A 16,334-nucleotide genomic window follows, 5' to 3' on the forward strand; every position below is an offset into this window, starting at 1 on the left:
AAGAAAACGAAGCTTCTCACTTAAACACTGCTTTGAGTACATATAAAGAGGGTTGGAAACAAAGACCTGCTTCTAATACAAGCCTGGCTCAGATAAAGACCTGTGACCTTCTGCAGTCGAGGTAAGTAAAGAGATCACTTTCTGAGGATATACAGCACAGCAGTGCACAGTCTTTGTCTTTATCTTATTTGTTGTTTTCCTGATGATTTTAGCAGCAGCTTGGAAATGACTTGGAAGTTAACATGTAGTCTTACTGGCCGCATTTCAGTCACTATTGTTTGTTTGTCCCATTGTCTGACAATAGAAACAGCAAAATATGTAATTGAGTACAGCTTTATTGGGAATTCAGCTGTTTTGAAATACAGTGTGTGTGTGTGAGAGCACAGAATGGGAGAGAATAAGACAGGATGATGCCAGCAAATATACAGCATATATTCACATTAAGTGTATTGTCAGAAATGATAAGTAAACTAAGATATATGTGGTGAAAATCAAAGCATCATAGGCAACATTTCAGAGGAATAAACAAAGACCTGCGTTAGTCTGTAGAGCAATTGAAAAATAATAAAAAAAAATACAACTTCTTTGACATGATTTCCTTCTGAGCAAACACATTGAGAGAGCACACCTCCATACCCTGCCCATCATGATCTATTGGTTTAATATGGGTCATAATCTCAGGGACGATTCTGATCTGTTCCACTACAAACTGCAGTGTTTTAAGTGTGTTATGAAACAGGTGCCAAGTGTTAGGGAACATTTCAACTTGTTGTATTTTTCAACTTGTCATTTAATTGTGGAGTTAGTCTTACTCTCCAGATTAACACAGGTCTTTATTATTGGCACTAAGGATCTTTATGCTATTTTCAGTTGTTGTTGGAGTTTACCTCTGAAACTGCAAACCCCACTTCATAATTGTAGTGGGAAAAATTCAATCCATCATATGTACTCTCGTATAACCTAACTTTTAACCTCTTTTTGGTGGAGGGTCTTGATATTTGTTGATTACATAGTGTTTTACAGTGATGGGTTACATATTTCTATGCATGAGTACGACTCTGTGTCTTATATTTGCACACATTTGCGTTACACTGCTAAAAGATTGTGACCACATGTGGCCCAGACCACCTCCGAGTGTGGTCTGAGTGATCACATCTCAAATGTGTCCTCTATACACCTATACTATGCTGGTCTGAACAGGGCCACAGTGGCATAAGTAATTGGTGAATTGATGACATGTGCATGCATGCTAAATTAAATTATGGTCTCAGCTTTCACGATCACCAGGGTCTTGTCACGGGTGAATAAAATTAAGAGCACCCAAATTATCAAAGAGACCCAGGTTTGATGTCATTATTTGAGGAACCTGAAAAATAATGGTAGAAAAATACCCAATCTTAATATTTTCCAAGGTGATCCCCAACGGGGATGTCCTGTGGAAGCTCTAGGGAATAAGCTCCACAGTAGTGGGTGACTCCCCTGGGAATATAACGCAGTGCTTAATGGTCATCTGTACTTCTTGTTATGCACAACTCCCACACAGTAATCCTCATATGACCATATTGTTCACACAATCATACGTAGGTACATTCACTATACTATTTTGTGATAGGGAGATTCTTTTCATCGATGGGTAACTACTTAACGACCAAAATAGATTGCAGTTAGAAAAAACAACAAAAAACTACAAGCCAATCTAGACTAGCACTGAGCTAGAAGTTACAGACCAATACGTAAGGGAGATAGTCACCATAGATGAATGGTTCAGGGTAAAGGGTCAACATGTGGCCCTCAGGTCATAGTGCCACAGTTACTGCACTAAATCTTACAGGAGGAGACGCTCAGGCGCATGTGTAAATCATGTTCACTTGTTTATGGTCAATGGACCAATAGAAAGCTCACACATCCCTCTGTGGGCTAGAGATTTGATCTAATATGGGGCGTAGGTTATTTCTGGTAATGTTTGGAACTGGATAAAGACTAACCACAGGGGACCTTTTGTGCAGAATTGAGGTGGCGTATATCGATGGTTTCTCCATTATCCTTGGCCAAGCTTCAATAAACATCCTCAGTGTAAGACATCCTCCAGCGCACTTTCTGCACTGACGCCTTACATAAACAAGTGTTATACAATTGGATGCTGACACTATTATAACTATAACTGGAGTAAGTTGCAGAAAAATGTTGCAACCATATGATACCTAGGAATGTACACATGCCCTATCAGACAAGACATCTTCAGAAAATTGGTTTGGCACCTGTCTGGCTCACTTCCTGTCGGTTTGCAACACATACTTATGCCTGAGACGTCTGAACTCCTGCTCATTGTTTTTTTTCTTTTTCAATCACAGAAAGAATCTGAATACTTCACACACGACCAGAAAACAACTAAGAAGAGAGCGGCAGCAACAAAAAAGCAACAATATTAAGTAAAACATCCTCCACTCATCATCATCAGAAAGGTACAGGCTGAAGCCTATTTGTAGTGGTATTAGTATTCAGATCATTTACTCAAGTCAAAGTACTAATGCTAAAATCTAAAAATAATCATAATACTCATACTAATAAGTCATTAAAAGTACTCATTGCAGAAAAGTGGGATCTTACTGTAGTAGTACAAACTTTATATATATATATATATATATATATATATATATATATATAAACACACACACACACACACACACATATAATCAAAAGGAAAACCATCAAATCATCAGAGAAGCTGGAACCAAATAATATTTGTTATTTTTGCATGAAAAATACAAAAGATCCTCTCAGCTCACCAAGTGCTGATGTTTTGAAACTCATACAGTTAGATACATTTCCTGTCATATATTCAGGGTGAAATTGCCATAGCAACAGTCTCATGTTTTTTAAGGAAGTGAAACTGAGATGGCAGTGTGGTAAATATTTTGTAATCAACAAAAGATTTATCACTTGTATCTAAAGTGTGTACTAAGTATGCTATGTAATCACTGTTGTGTGTAGCAAATGAAAGGTGTAATTAAAGTTGTTTTTTTTTTTTTTTTAATAATTAAAAGGAAAAGCATCAAATCATCACATATGTGAAGCTGGAACTATGAAATGTTTGGTATGTTTGCATAAAAATGACTTCAATAAATACCAAAATAGCTGCCAATTAATTTTCTCTCAGTTGACTAATTTAGTCATTTATTTGAGCCAAATCATAACATACATTAGTTCAAGGTTGGGGACTTAAGAGAGAGACCCAACAGTTTGTACAATGAGCAGCACTTGGTGACAGTGGGCAGGAAAACAGAGACAGGAGGAAACCACCAACAGAAAAAGACTCAGGGCGGGCGGCCCTCAGTCTCGACCAGATGGGTGAGAAGAGAGAAATGGGGGAGGAGAAAGAGAGCTGTTGATATTGCTGTATTTAAACACCACAAGACTGGTTGTTATAATGATAATAGTAATAGTGATACTTGTAAGTGTAAAAGTTTTATAACAGCAGCTATGATAGCTGCACCAAATAATGAAAATAAGCCTCATAATAAAAATAATAATTATCATAATGAGTCTAAGCTATAATATAATAATACAACTGAGCAGTATATATATGACATATACTGCTGAGTACTTTTCTGAGTAATTTTTAACAAATCATAGTTTTTCCATCTGAGTTCAAGTGGAATAGAAGTAAAAAGTGGCATGAAAAGAATGTACAACCCCTTTGTCAAACTTAATATCAAATAACTAGTTGCAATATTCCTGGTACATTCCATATCACTCTGATCATACATTTATATTGTTGAATAGTTATATTTCATACAGATACTCATGTTTCTCAGGATGAATTATACTGACTTTAGTAATCATCTAACCTCTGGTGCCACCAGCAGTCAACTGTCCAATCACAGCCTGCGGGCGGAAGCACGGGTATAATCAGAACTGATGGTAGCCATGTTAGACAGCCTTCCATTGTTTTTCATTTTGGCATAGACAACCTGTCTCAAAAATGAAAGAGCTGCCCTGCATCTACTCATGAAGAGTAAAGACAGTGTTTTGTATTTAGTATCAGAAGGCCAATGCTGCTCTCTGCTGAACAACACTGAAATCCAATTCACCTTTTCAATTCATTCGATTGTTAAAGACAAAAAAATCAATCAATGTGTTTTTGACATATTTTTCATTAAATTATGACAGTAAATGCATTCATGAAAAGAAAATACAAAAGAATGTGCATTGCATTTCATTTTATTTCTTTGTGTAATTTGTTTTTTAGGCATCTCCGTGGCCACTATCTTTGTCTCTACAGTTGAATTAAACCTCCATCCAAAGCAGTTATGGCAGGAGCAACCACCACCCTAGGCCTCTGCGTCATGTTGAGCATGATGCATTGGATTTGCTTTGCAAACCCAATGGAAATAAAGGAACATCTGGTAAATATATTGTCGGTTACCTTGTCAAGTCTCATTGAGTATTATTCTTTAAATTGTGACTGACTACTTTATTTTTACAGTTTCTTACAGTTATAAAATGATGAGATATTTGGTAATGCAATGCAACACCACCAGCCTTACGATTGTGACTCCTAAATTACAGGATAAGGTGAAGGAGCAAGTTCGGCTAACTGAGGAATTTATAAAAGCTAGACAGGTGAGTCATTTAATCCAATATTACTGAATTATTTCTAAATGTTTGGAAAAAACTACACTACTACACAATTTTTAATTTTTTGCCCTACAGACAGAATTTGAGACAGAACGCAAGAGTGTTTTTGAGATCGTGAGAGGAAATAATGCCAGACTGAAATGCTTGAAAATGCACTCAAACCTGTCTCCACCTGAGATGGAAAAAATAGAGAGTTACACGGAGAACACCAACGCTCGTGTAAGACGCTCATTTACAGAAATGGCTGAAGTACTGGAGGACCATAAATTCCAACTGGAGCAATTAAAAGCCCAGATAAAGTATTTCGAGGCTTCACAGGATGGGTTTAATACCTTTGCAATGTAGCTTCAGTTCAATATGCCATATTCTCAGTTTTCTGTTTTATGCTCTGCTGATTTCTCCTTCATAATAAAAACCTACTCATAAGTAGAAGTTACATATTCTCTGTCAGTGGTGCGTATGTGTTTGTGTATGGTGCTGTGAAGTGTTGAAATTATGACCAGTTTAAGAACTATCGTTTAACTAACTGGTTCAATGTTAAATGACAACTTTCACATTGTAACGCATTTGAATACTATTGCTTGGCTGTAACTCCTATATTAGCCCAGAATGCATCTCAGGTCATCTAGTTTTCTCACAATTATTACCGGAGAGAAAACCAAACAAAAAGAAGCATTTACTTCACACATTCCACACAAAATGAAACTTTTAAATCATGGTGCAGAGCCACATATCCATCAGAAATGTAGCTGTCTGTGTATTTACATGATAGTGCATTAGCATGTTTGCATAGGTTTCTACTTAACACCTTCAAGAAATCAGAAATTGATGCCATTTTTATTAGTTATTGTTTTTTTTCCTTAACTCACCATCTGTGCCACAGCAAATAGAATATGTGCAACTATGTAATAACAATAATAATAATAATAATATGTACAAATCACATTCAAATGAAAATGTCAATTGTGAATTATTTTAATAAATTCCTCCATGATACTTCTGCTTCCCCAGCATGAAGTGAAAAGTGTTTTTAAGGTTATAAATGACAGTCAAACACAGTACAATAGAAAAATCATATTCTGCACTTTGTGTAACCTGGTTTTGCACTTTGTATCGTCTGACTTTGTATAACCCTGGACATGAATCTGTCCTCACATTGATAATCCTTATTTGGTATTGTCAGTTTTCACATGTAAACTCCTCATCAGGTACTGTGGATCTGTTCTTACATGTGCACTCCTTATTTGGTACTGTCTGTTACAAACTAGCAGGTCTTTGTCCTTGAGCATGCAGCTGCTTCTTTTGACAGTTAGCTTCCATAATTGTTCACACACGCACATATCCTGACCATGCCTCCTTCTTCACTCTTCCTATAAAGTTCATGTACACTCTTTGTTTGATATCGGTCTGCGATTACACTCTGTGTGACTGTACACTGATCCTTTGCAAAGCTCTTATTGAAATATATAAAGACATCTGTTCATTTTCAGATTTCCACCACACAGTGATGCAAGGGAACAAAAGCTGTGAGCTAAAAGTGAGCTAAAAAGAAATGTTCCCCCCAGCAAGTGAATAAAAGTTTTGAGTCATGTGACTTGTTGGAACAGGATGACAAATATCATATGTAAGAGAAATGATTCATAGCACCACGTGATCATCAGTGGTTCTTTCAGTTTCAAAATGCTCTTTAAGGAAATTCCAAGGCCATACCTGCTTTTGTGAACAACATGAAAACACCAGTCTGGTGAAATTCTCACTTCCAGACAGACTGACAACAAACAGAAGAATCCAGAAGTAAAAAATAAGGTAAGCAGTTAAAGTTATAGTAATAACAAGTATTTAGATTCGATTCTAATGAGATTTGAAGTTACTCTACGATGTAATATAAAGTTCAGCTCAGTTGTTAACTCTGTCAGAGTTTGGACTTTGCTGTGTCTACGAGGGACGCCTCCCTCAGTCTGGTGAAGAAACAACTTTAAATCACCGACCAGACAAGCAGGGTGGGTTTAACCAAACCTACCAACCTGATCTGCCAAACTGGTTTCTTCTACTAAACTAAATGATTAATGGTTTGACAATGTATGGCACTGGTAACTGTCACATAACTCAAATACAATAGTCCTTCAATAATATGTTTATCTAACACCTCGGGATTACACTTGATAAAACTGTACGGAGCCATTAGAAAGGACAAAGTTCTTGGCTGAGTGACAAGTTTTTCAAGTCACTTGCTCCCACTTAAAAGTGAAAGAGAAACAAGAGCAGCAGTCACAGTGATCACATGATTATGATCAGATAGGAGTAGCCAGTCAGAGATACTGATTTAGCATACATCTGCTCCAGTGTTCATTCTTTCACTCAGTTTCACTCAGTAATTAGCTTTTCTTTTTTTTTTAAATAAGCTTGTTTAATGTGTGAAATCCTTCATACCACCAGTAGCAATTAACATGTGAAATCAACAACAATCTTATATATACACAGCAAGCTGCTTCAGATACTCCTGGCATAGACATGTCTGACTGTTTATAGCTAGTGAATTTGTTGGAAACACACCTTGGCTAGGACATTTTCTCTCAAGAGTTTTATCTTGTTCCGTTTGAACAGGTGATATACACAATGGCCTCCTCCCACTCCTCCAGTTTTAAATGCTCTATTTGTCTTGATGGCTTCACTGACCCTGTCTCCACTCCTTGTGGACACAACTTTTGTAAAGTCTGCATAAACACTTACTGGGATTCAACAAACGTCACCCAGTGTCCACTCTGTCAACATAACTACCAGAAAAGACCGAAATTAAGAGTCAATGTCATGTTCAGAGATCTCATTGAGCTAAAGCAGACAAACATCCAGAATGTCCCAGAGGAAAGAGCCCAAACACAAGACATTTTGTGTGACGTGTGTCCTGGAGAGAAGACAGTAAAGGCAGTCAAGTCCTGTCTGTACTGCGAAGAATCTCTCTGCTCTGAACACCTGAAACCTCACCAGGATGACGCTGACCTAAAGACTCATGAGCTGCTGGATCCTGTCAGCAGAATGAAGGACAGGTGAGGTCAAATGAATAATGTATCAACAAGACAAGAGTGTACTAGCTGCTCTGTGTGACTGTAGGGGCTTTGAGCTAAATGCTAGCATCAGCATGCTAACAGGTTCACCAAAACCAAAACAGATTGTGGCCAGTTGTACACATTTGCAGTTTTCAAATTTGTCAGTATATCATAAGACAGGACCGCTATGAACATTAGCAATAAATCGCCCGCGTACGTGCATTTACCATAGGCTTTAGTCAAGAAAGATAAGATATAAATAAATTTAAATTATTCCCAGCCAATACAGATTTAACTGAAAAACAATGAGATTGAAAGCACATTTGCAACCGAATTTTACCAACAGGGTGTGCAAGCAGCACAAACGTCCTTTGGAACTGGTTTGCCATCGTGACCTGACATGTGTGTGTGTGTTGTGCATCAAATCAAACAACCAAAACCATCAGTGTGTCCCTTTGAAAAACCGCCTGAGAAAAAGGAAGGTACGACTAACATAACTAGTTGCCCGCACTATTAGTAATGCAGTGACAGTTTCATTTGAATTAGGAAATAAAACCAATGTGTTTGTTATGCATTTAGGCCAAGGTTGATGAGGAATTGGCAGAGGTGCAGCAGGAGATCATGGAGAGGAAAAAGATGGTTGAAAAGCTTGAAGAGTCAGGAGAAATCAGTGAGGTAAGTCAAGCTGCTGATGGATGGATGGATGGATCCTACATGACTAGTAACCTATACTGTATATCAGAGGGTTCATTATTCATTTAAAATCTGAAACTTATGTTATTATGTGTAGCAAAGACAAATATAAAATATCAAAAAGATTAATTCAACTAATTAACACAATTCTAACAAATTCAAACATTCTACATAAATAAGCACATAAATGTATCTTCATCCAAATTTGCAGTGGTGGAAGTAGCAACAGCACACTTTCAAGTAAAGATCCTGTTTTGCTCTCAGGGCCTGATGCTGCTCTCATCAGCGTTGTTCCCAGAAGTTACAGGCAGATGTGTTCAGATCAAAAACTGAATTTATATGAAGCCTCAATCAATCACAGGTAATTAAGATATGGCTCAAGGATTCAACATTGCCCGGTTTAAATAGAAAAAGAAAATCAACGAAATAATATTCAAAATAAAAATAATTAGATTACAGCAAAGACAGTCCTATTAAAAATAAATATAATATTCAGCCTGTGCTAGACACATTTTAGGAACAATGTTTTCATTAAATTATCAACTCAATATGCTATACCATTAACTCATTTCAGTGCCCAGAGCTGCAGCGTGCTTAATATCACGACGACCAATACTAAAGGAAAAAAAATACACTAAGATATACTGAACACCATGTTTGACAGATGACTGGGAACTATGATAGAAATAAAAACCACATTGATTATTTGAATGTTTTTTTTTTTAAATAGACCAACTAAGGTGATTGGTGGCATGCGATATTACGATAAAATTTGCCTACTGCAAAACAAAATGTTCAGTGTTCCTCATACTGTTATCTGCACCATGCTGCACTTTGCCAGCCACAGACATGTAGGAGAGAGAGAGAGCGCTACTTCCGTTGTCCCCTCAATCTTCCCCAGGGTCCTAAAGGCAACCCTGTCAACATAAGAGCTGGACATTTCATTCAGTTTGTGGAGAGCAAAACAGAGCTGAAAGGACAGTGAACACTGGATTTACATTAAACTTTCGCATGTACACAGAAAAACGTCGGGACAGACATGGAAGACGTCGTGAGGATCTTCAATCACTTCCAACAACTGGTGAAGATAAACAAGTCAGGACTTGTGACTGCGCTCAACTTGCTGCACAAAAAAGCTGAACATCGCAGGGAGACTATGACAGAGAAGCTAAAAGAGGAAATGAGTGACCTGGAGGAAAGACAAAATGAGCTGGAGCAGCTCTCTCAAATGGATGACCTCCGTCTTCTACAGGTCCTCTGCTGCATTTCTCTACCTCTTCTTCTAAAGAGTTGTTTATAAGACAATTGCCATTCAAATTTGCCAACAGCGATTTTTTTTTTTGTAGAACCAAATATTTACAATTCACATAATCATGTCTTGCTGCATGCACACATCACAGCAGCTGAAGTATTTGTCCTGCATTCTCACTACAGAGTTTACACTCTCTGAGTGACCCACCCAAAACAGAAGACTGGTCGGAGATCAGTGTCTACAGTGATTCAGCAGTGGGGACTGTGCGAAGCGCTGTCACTAAGTTGCTAAGAGAACTTTGCAATCAGTCGACTAGTGAAGGGAAAGGACTGATTGCAAAAGGTAAGTCATTTGACCATGTGCTGTTCCCAGTCAAGTGTTGATTTATTCTTGGTTTATTTACTGTTATTGATTTTTCATTAATGTCCTTACAGAGATAAGTAGAATTCAGCGATATGCAGGTAAATCTTATCTTTCATTACTTTTGAATACATGAATCCTCCTCTTGACTGTGTTCACAAATTATTCACCTTGTGCTCCCTGCCAGTGGATGTAACTTTGGACTCCAACACCGCAAACCGTGTCCTGGTTGTGTCCAAAGATGGGAAACAAGTGAAATATGGAGGAGTTCCTCAGAACCTGCCAGAAATCCCAGAGAGGTTTGAGCCTCTCCTCGGTGTTCTGGGAAAAGAAGGCTATTCCTCTGGTGCCTTCTTCTTTGAGGTCAGTGGATTTTCACTTTCATATTTTCTTATGCTTTTAGTTATTTTGTGTTAACGTTCAACATGTTTGCTTCAAGCATGGCCACTAAGGAACAGTATTTAAGCAATGACAATATTTAAGCTTGATTCACACCATTTAACTAATTTTCCCAAAGAAATAATGTTTTTTTTCCAGTCACTTGGAATATTGACTGGCAAACCTGAGTTAAATGATTCATGAAGTTAGTGCTGATGTGCAATCATTGTGGTAATTGCGCTCAGTGTCTCTCTCAACTCAGAGACTGCAGGTGAAACAAATACAAAACTACTACTGCTGCTGTGATAGCTACCGCTACTCAAGTGAAAAAAGAATAATAGTATTGAATAGAATAGAAAACCTGTCATTGTACAAAATATAAAATGTAAATAAACACAAACAAAAGGACACAAAAGAATTGCATGTAAAAGAGTATTGCACTTACAAATATAATAAATACTTAAAATAAACAGAAAAGTGCTTTGCTGAGTAGCTATTCTGAATAGTGAATATTAAAATAAGGTGATGATTAACATAGGTCAGCAGATCAGAGTTCTGATGGCCCAGGGGATGGGGGATGAAACTTTTCTTAGGTCTGTTTGTCCAACTTTTGATGCGCCTCTACTACCTACCAGAGGACAAGAGGCATTTCTGAGGAAATACCCTCAGTGACACAGGTGACATTGTTGATTATTAAGACTCAGTAATAGAAAGACAGAAAACAGGGCTCTTTTTTTTTTTTTTTTAATTTTTATTCTGCCTGATTTTGGTTTGCACCCAAGTGCAGTGAACAAATTTTGTACAGGAATACATTATTGTTCATTACAAAGCATTTTTTGCATTCCAAGGTGCAAGTGGAAGGCAAGTCTGCGTGGGACATTGGGGTTGCCTTGGAAACAGTTGACAGGAAACACCAAACCGATGTGCGTCTGAGCAATGGCTTCGTTGTCCTGATGCTGAGGAACGAGACGAAAATAATAGCTTGTGACCGCCCCCCGGTGGAGATTAATCTCCCGAAGACACCAGAGAAGGTCGGAGTGTTTGTAGACCATGAGGAGGGAGAGGTCTGTTTTTATGATATTGGGAGTAAGGCCCATATCTACTCCTTTACCTGTTGCAGGTTTCCCAAGAAGAAGTTACACCCTTACTTAAACCCCTGCACCGAACGTGAGGGCAATAACTCAGCTCCAATGGTTATCACTCCTGTTCGTTAACAGGCTGTTTCCCTCTGGGGAATTAATTTGCCTCAGATCAAGATCTTGTTAATGTAAATTATGCAGTAGTTTGTGTTGTTGAAAGAATCACTGGGTTATAAATAGAATTAAATGATTGGTCAGATTGTGTGGTATATCCAGGAATAGTATTCTGCAGTTCTGTAGAGCAACAGTGGGGAGCATCCTTTTATATGCAATATGTCAGCTGTGGACATGAGACAGTTGGACAAAGTGGTGCATCCAGAATTATTAGATGTATCAGTCTCCTGTTTGAAACCGAAACATGTCTCAGTACTGTTTGTATCCTACTTCTTTATTTCACAAATGCACTAGGATTATTTTTAAGAGTGACCTGTGTGTTTGTGCGCTCTGGGTTTTACTGAATATCAAAAATGTAGCCACTGGAGTTTCTACTGAAAATACAGACAAAGGTTGTTGGAGGTCAGAAGTCCAGGTCTGGGCCAGAGTCTAAGTCTGAACTTCTTCACCAACACTTTACTTACATTTACTGGAGTCCCAATGAGCACAAACAATTCACTGGAGATGGGCAGAGTTCAATGCAATAGAGTTTGTTCTTTCACAAGAGATAAACCTGAACTCTTCACCAGTGGTAGAATTGAAAACAGACAGCTAAAACATCATCCAATGCCAAGTTTTCATCGCAGGAACTTTCCCGAGGAACCAGGAACCTTTTGAGGAACTATGCGTGTTTCGACCGCAGGCACCAGGGTGTAAGAATAGTTCAAGGGTAATTGATCAACTGCCAGAAAGGTACCTGGTGTTGAGTCCACTATTATTTCGCAGCAAAACCGGACTCGCGTGTTCGTTTGATGAAGTATGCAGGACACAGATTTAAAGTTCAACACGTCTAATTTATTAAAAGTATAGCCAAGCATAGAATTTGTTTCAGTCACTCACTCTTATACACATTCTCACATTCTTTGTATAACAATATCACTCCCCCTTTTCTCGCACAGCCCGACCGAATCCAGCATCTTAACTGCACATCCTGCTATCTAAGCATGTTATCATCGTACTTTCTCGTCCTCTCTGTCCTTGTACGTCATTCTGCAATCTCAAACGGCAGACAATGTTACAATGTTCACATAGTTCATATAGTTTAAGGCTGATTCAACCTTTTAATCATATAATGCATACAGTAGCAGAAATAACATATGCCTTCACTGGTCAGAGGGTAGTACTTTCCAAAGGTTCAGGAACTTTGGGGGGGTGGCGTCTGCAGTGCCCAACATTTCTGACTGGTCAAGTATTCACTGCATTTTATTTCACCCATGTTTAAAAGTCTGCAGCGAGCGAGCTCAACATTTTCCACACCAGGAAACAGGTCCAGGAGAAGGTATAAAACTGAAACAGGACTACAAATAAATAAAGCACTACAACAACCGGAGTGGCTAGGGTTTCCACCCGTCACATATAACACAGGACCGTCCTGTATTTGAAAATAAAGTGCTGCGTCTTGTATTGAATGAATACGGGACGCAGAAATCCTCCTACTATACCCTTGCCTGGTACTTTCCCTGCACCTGCCTTTTGGACACCATTATCTCCAGGGGCTTTCCAACCATATTTTTTAATAACTTTATGCCTGTCAGATTACATCTTTCTTTTGCATTCTTTCTTCAGAAAAGGCTGGCTCACATGTAGGCCTAGTTTCTTAGTTGTGAATATTGCTGATACATTGAGTCTATAGGTTTAACATTTAGTGAATTTATAATGCACATATCCATAATACTGAGTTACATATTTAACAATACTGAGTTATATATCTAATGAAAGTTTTACTACAACAAGGTATGAATAGGTGCGACTATACACACACACACACACACACACACACACACACACACAAAATGTGTGAATAAAGTTCAGACAGTCTCACAATCTGCCAATTGGTCTTCTCATCTTACATGTAGTGAAGGCTTGTTTTCACATCTTTGTATTCCATTGAAAGATAAAGGGGCCAAATGCTCCCTCACTTCAGGGACTCTACTAAAGAATAAGGTGGGTTGACTAAATTTCCACAAAGACTTCCAGGAGCTTTCAAGTTACTGTTTGACCTCTCAATGAAAGTGCCTAACGTAACATAGGCAAGACACATCCAAGGTCATTTTCATCTGATAATGAAATTAACCACAGGACACAGAGTTTCTATAAAGAACTTTTTGAGCCGACATAGATGTAAATTTCCAGGAGGACAGTGTAGAGGATTTTATATTAATCTGTTTTTAATAAAACAATGTGTGCATTGTTGATGTAACCATAATATGCTTATAACTAGGTGACATTTTATAAAACTTGCTGTGCAACGTTACAGAAGAACAGACTGAACTTATGATATTGTTTGAAGGCCACCCTAGAAAAATAACAACAGAAGTAAGACAAAAAACGAGGAATAGAGTAGGGTATCGTCTCTATTTGTGTGAATCTCTCACAGATCCACCGGCACGAGAGCTGCCCCGTGTAGGGGGGTGAGATAACACGTGGAGGAGCAACACAACGAAGACAGCGGCATGGACAGATAAGAAGAGACTCAACCCACATTGTATTATTTTTTTCTGTGTAACAATATGAAAGACTGGGTCAGGAAAGAGGTAGAGTGTCAGACTTCGTGAACTGGCACAACTGCATGTTGTTGTCAGGGAGAGATAGTTTGGCCCAGAGCTCTGTAACAATCTCCTTTTTCTAATGCTATATTGCTGTTAGCTTTAATAAATGCTGGGATTTGAACTTTGAATGAGTGTCCTGTTTCCTTCATCAAACCAACACGCGAGTTCAGGTGACGAACTCAACAACAGTAAGAATATAAAAAGATAAAAACTGCCCAAGGAACCAAAAGAGGAATTTCTTTAAACAAACAGGGAATTGTCAGAATTAAGAACAAAATGGTTAAGCAGTCTTCCTCTCTCTGTCTCTTTCACTTCACATTGACACAAAATATATATTCAATGACTGCACCATTAAAATATGGTTGGAACCTAAACACCTTGTATAGGAAAATCACAGTAAAAGCAAACAAATAAACAGTCAAATTGTTCAACTTCTTGTCTCTGTTGGGAAGTATAGTCTCAAATACAAGTTAACACTGTTGCTAAACACAAAACCATGAATTAAAGCACATAAAAACACTCTTTCTTTTAATTATTCTGTTACTCTTTTAATTATTCATTAACTCGTTTAACATTTATTTTACTCTTTTACTGATTCTAAGGTACATTTAACTACATAATGAACCATGAAACATTCAAACCATAAATAAACACATTCAATATTTTTGGTTCCACACAAAACAAACAGCCCGCAGTGAAATAAAATTAAACCTCACGATTCAGGCCCGTTCGTGGCTGGTGTGCGTTGGGCTACGTTAAAGATGGCAGCCGCTGACTGTGGCCGCGCTTCATAACAGGGTTACTCACAGTTCAGACTACCTCTGTCCATAGGAAACCCATCGGGCTGCTCCCCTCATCAGTCCTCGACCGTGTATGAAGAAGGCATCTTCTCCTTCGTAGCCAGAGGTGCAGCTGGGTTTTACCTGGTCACCCAGTGCTCTATCTGGTCTCCTCTCGCTTGTCGTCGGGCTGATATCCACCGAGGTGCTAGCAAGCGGATAGCAGTCAAGCTGAATAAGACCGTGCGCGTGCTCGTAACTCAGACGAAACATACACCTATTTCAACACGCTGAAAACGCGGCAGTTAATCAAATTGTCATGTCATGTCAATGTTTATCTCACTAAGATTCGTTATGTTCATACTACACTCTGTTAAGCACATTGACAACAATAACACCTCGTTTACACATTTGACAATTAGCCTTTTTTCTCAGCTGTTGCCGGACAGAAACGAGGTAGCTAAGTCTGATCAACTGCTCTTACAAACCATTGCGTCCCACCACTTGTTTTTCTCCCGCCCCCTGGCCAATCAGCAACCAAGGAACTTGACGTTGCTTTATAATTAGCCAATAGAAAGGTTGGAACCAACCTAGCTATATAGTATGTGAGAATAAAATAAACAGGTTAGGTTTTCTCACTCTCTTCACCATGTGAAGACAACTAAACCTTACAAACAAACTTTTTATGTTACATTCAAAGTCGTGGTAATTTACACTACTCCCCATGTAAATGGTTACACACATTTAAACACTCTATAACATATTATAGAATATTACATAACTATACAAATGGAAAATAAAGGACAATATCCTAGGGTTTATGAAAAAAATAACCCAGGGGTTTACTTATAGATAGCCTACGCCCCATATTCGGTCAAGTCTCTAATAAAAGAGGGATGTGAGAGCATTCTACTGGTATATTGGTTGTCAGAATGCAGCATAGACTTTACTATGAACCTGCATCTTCTTTAAATAAAGAAGAATAGAGGGGGCCAAACGACTCAGTGTACGGATCTGGGATCTGAAGGGAGAGTTGCTTACGTAAAAACAGTACTAAATGGGACAAAAATAGCATATGCACCAAATAAAGTTGATGCTGAATTCCATAACTACTTAATGAATACAATACTTGAATTATTGGAATTTGCTCCAATAATAGGCAATGACTTTAATGCAGTCTGGCAACTCTCTTTGGACTGAACTGGGATCAACGTCTGGCATCTGGTACATTATGGAAATGGACAATGGATTGTTCTGTTATAGATGCCTGGCAGATTGCACACCCCTCAATGAGAGAGTTTACTTGTCTCTTCATGACTTCAGTCTTTTTCTTGTACTCACAGCTGTGC

General features: G+C 38.3%; 1 protein-coding gene and 1 long non-coding RNA gene across 3 annotated transcripts; both read left to right on the forward strand.

The window, feature by feature from the left end:
* Positions 1-5,078, forward strand: LOC111666441 (uncharacterized). The gene is made up of 5 exons (XR_002761586.2): positions 1-121; positions 2,352-2,462; positions 4,250-4,406; positions 4,570-4,623; positions 4,714-5,078. It is a non-coding gene; the product is annotated as an uncharacterized LOC111666441 (long non-coding RNA).
* A 1,253-nt stretch (positions 5,079-6,331) lies between these two features.
* LOC111666419 (E3 ubiquitin-protein ligase TRIM11-like) lies at positions 6,332-14,334 on the forward strand. Of its 2 annotated transcripts, none has more exons than XM_023421754.2 (9): positions 6,332-6,444; positions 7,243-7,682; positions 8,029-8,164; positions 8,262-8,357; positions 9,397-9,627; positions 9,810-9,969; positions 10,062-10,088; positions 10,175-10,350; positions 11,214-14,334. In XM_023421754.2, exons 2-9 carry the CDS (start codon positions 7,255-7,257, stop codon positions 11,577-11,579), a joined length of 1,620 nt encoding a protein of 539 aa, XP_023277522.2. In that variant the 5' UTR covers positions 6,332-6,444; positions 7,243-7,254; the 3' UTR covers positions 11,580-14,334. The 2 variants fall into 2 exon arrangements, with proteins under 2 accessions (XP_023277522.2, XP_087034237.1); XM_087178111.1 differs by having other exon boundaries at positions 6,336-6,444; positions 6,555-7,682.
* Positions 14,335-16,334: the final 2,000 nt, after the last annotated feature.

Source organism: Seriola lalandi, unplaced genomic scaffold (assembly GCF_002814215.2).
Source record: "Seriola lalandi dorsalis isolate HSWRI2012SDOR001 ecotype SW California unplaced genomic scaffold, Sedor1 jcf7180002054676, whole genome shotgun sequence".
Taxonomy (NCBI): Eukaryota; Metazoa; Chordata; class Actinopteri; order Carangiformes; family Carangidae; genus Seriola; species Seriola lalandi.

Coding starts and splice junctions, on each gene's coding strand:
- LOC111666419 (XM_023421754.2), top strand. CDS start 7,255: ATGGCCTCCTCCCACTCCTCCAGTTTTAAATGCTCTATTTGTCTTGAT. Junction 8,165..8,261: donor ACCGCCTGAGAAAAAGGAAG/GTACGACTAACA, acceptor TTATGCATTTAG/GCCAAGGTTGATGAGGAATT. Junction 8,358..9,396: donor AGTCAGGAGAAATCAGTGAG/GTAAGTCAAGCT, acceptor GCATGTACACAG/AAAAACGTCGGGACAGACAT.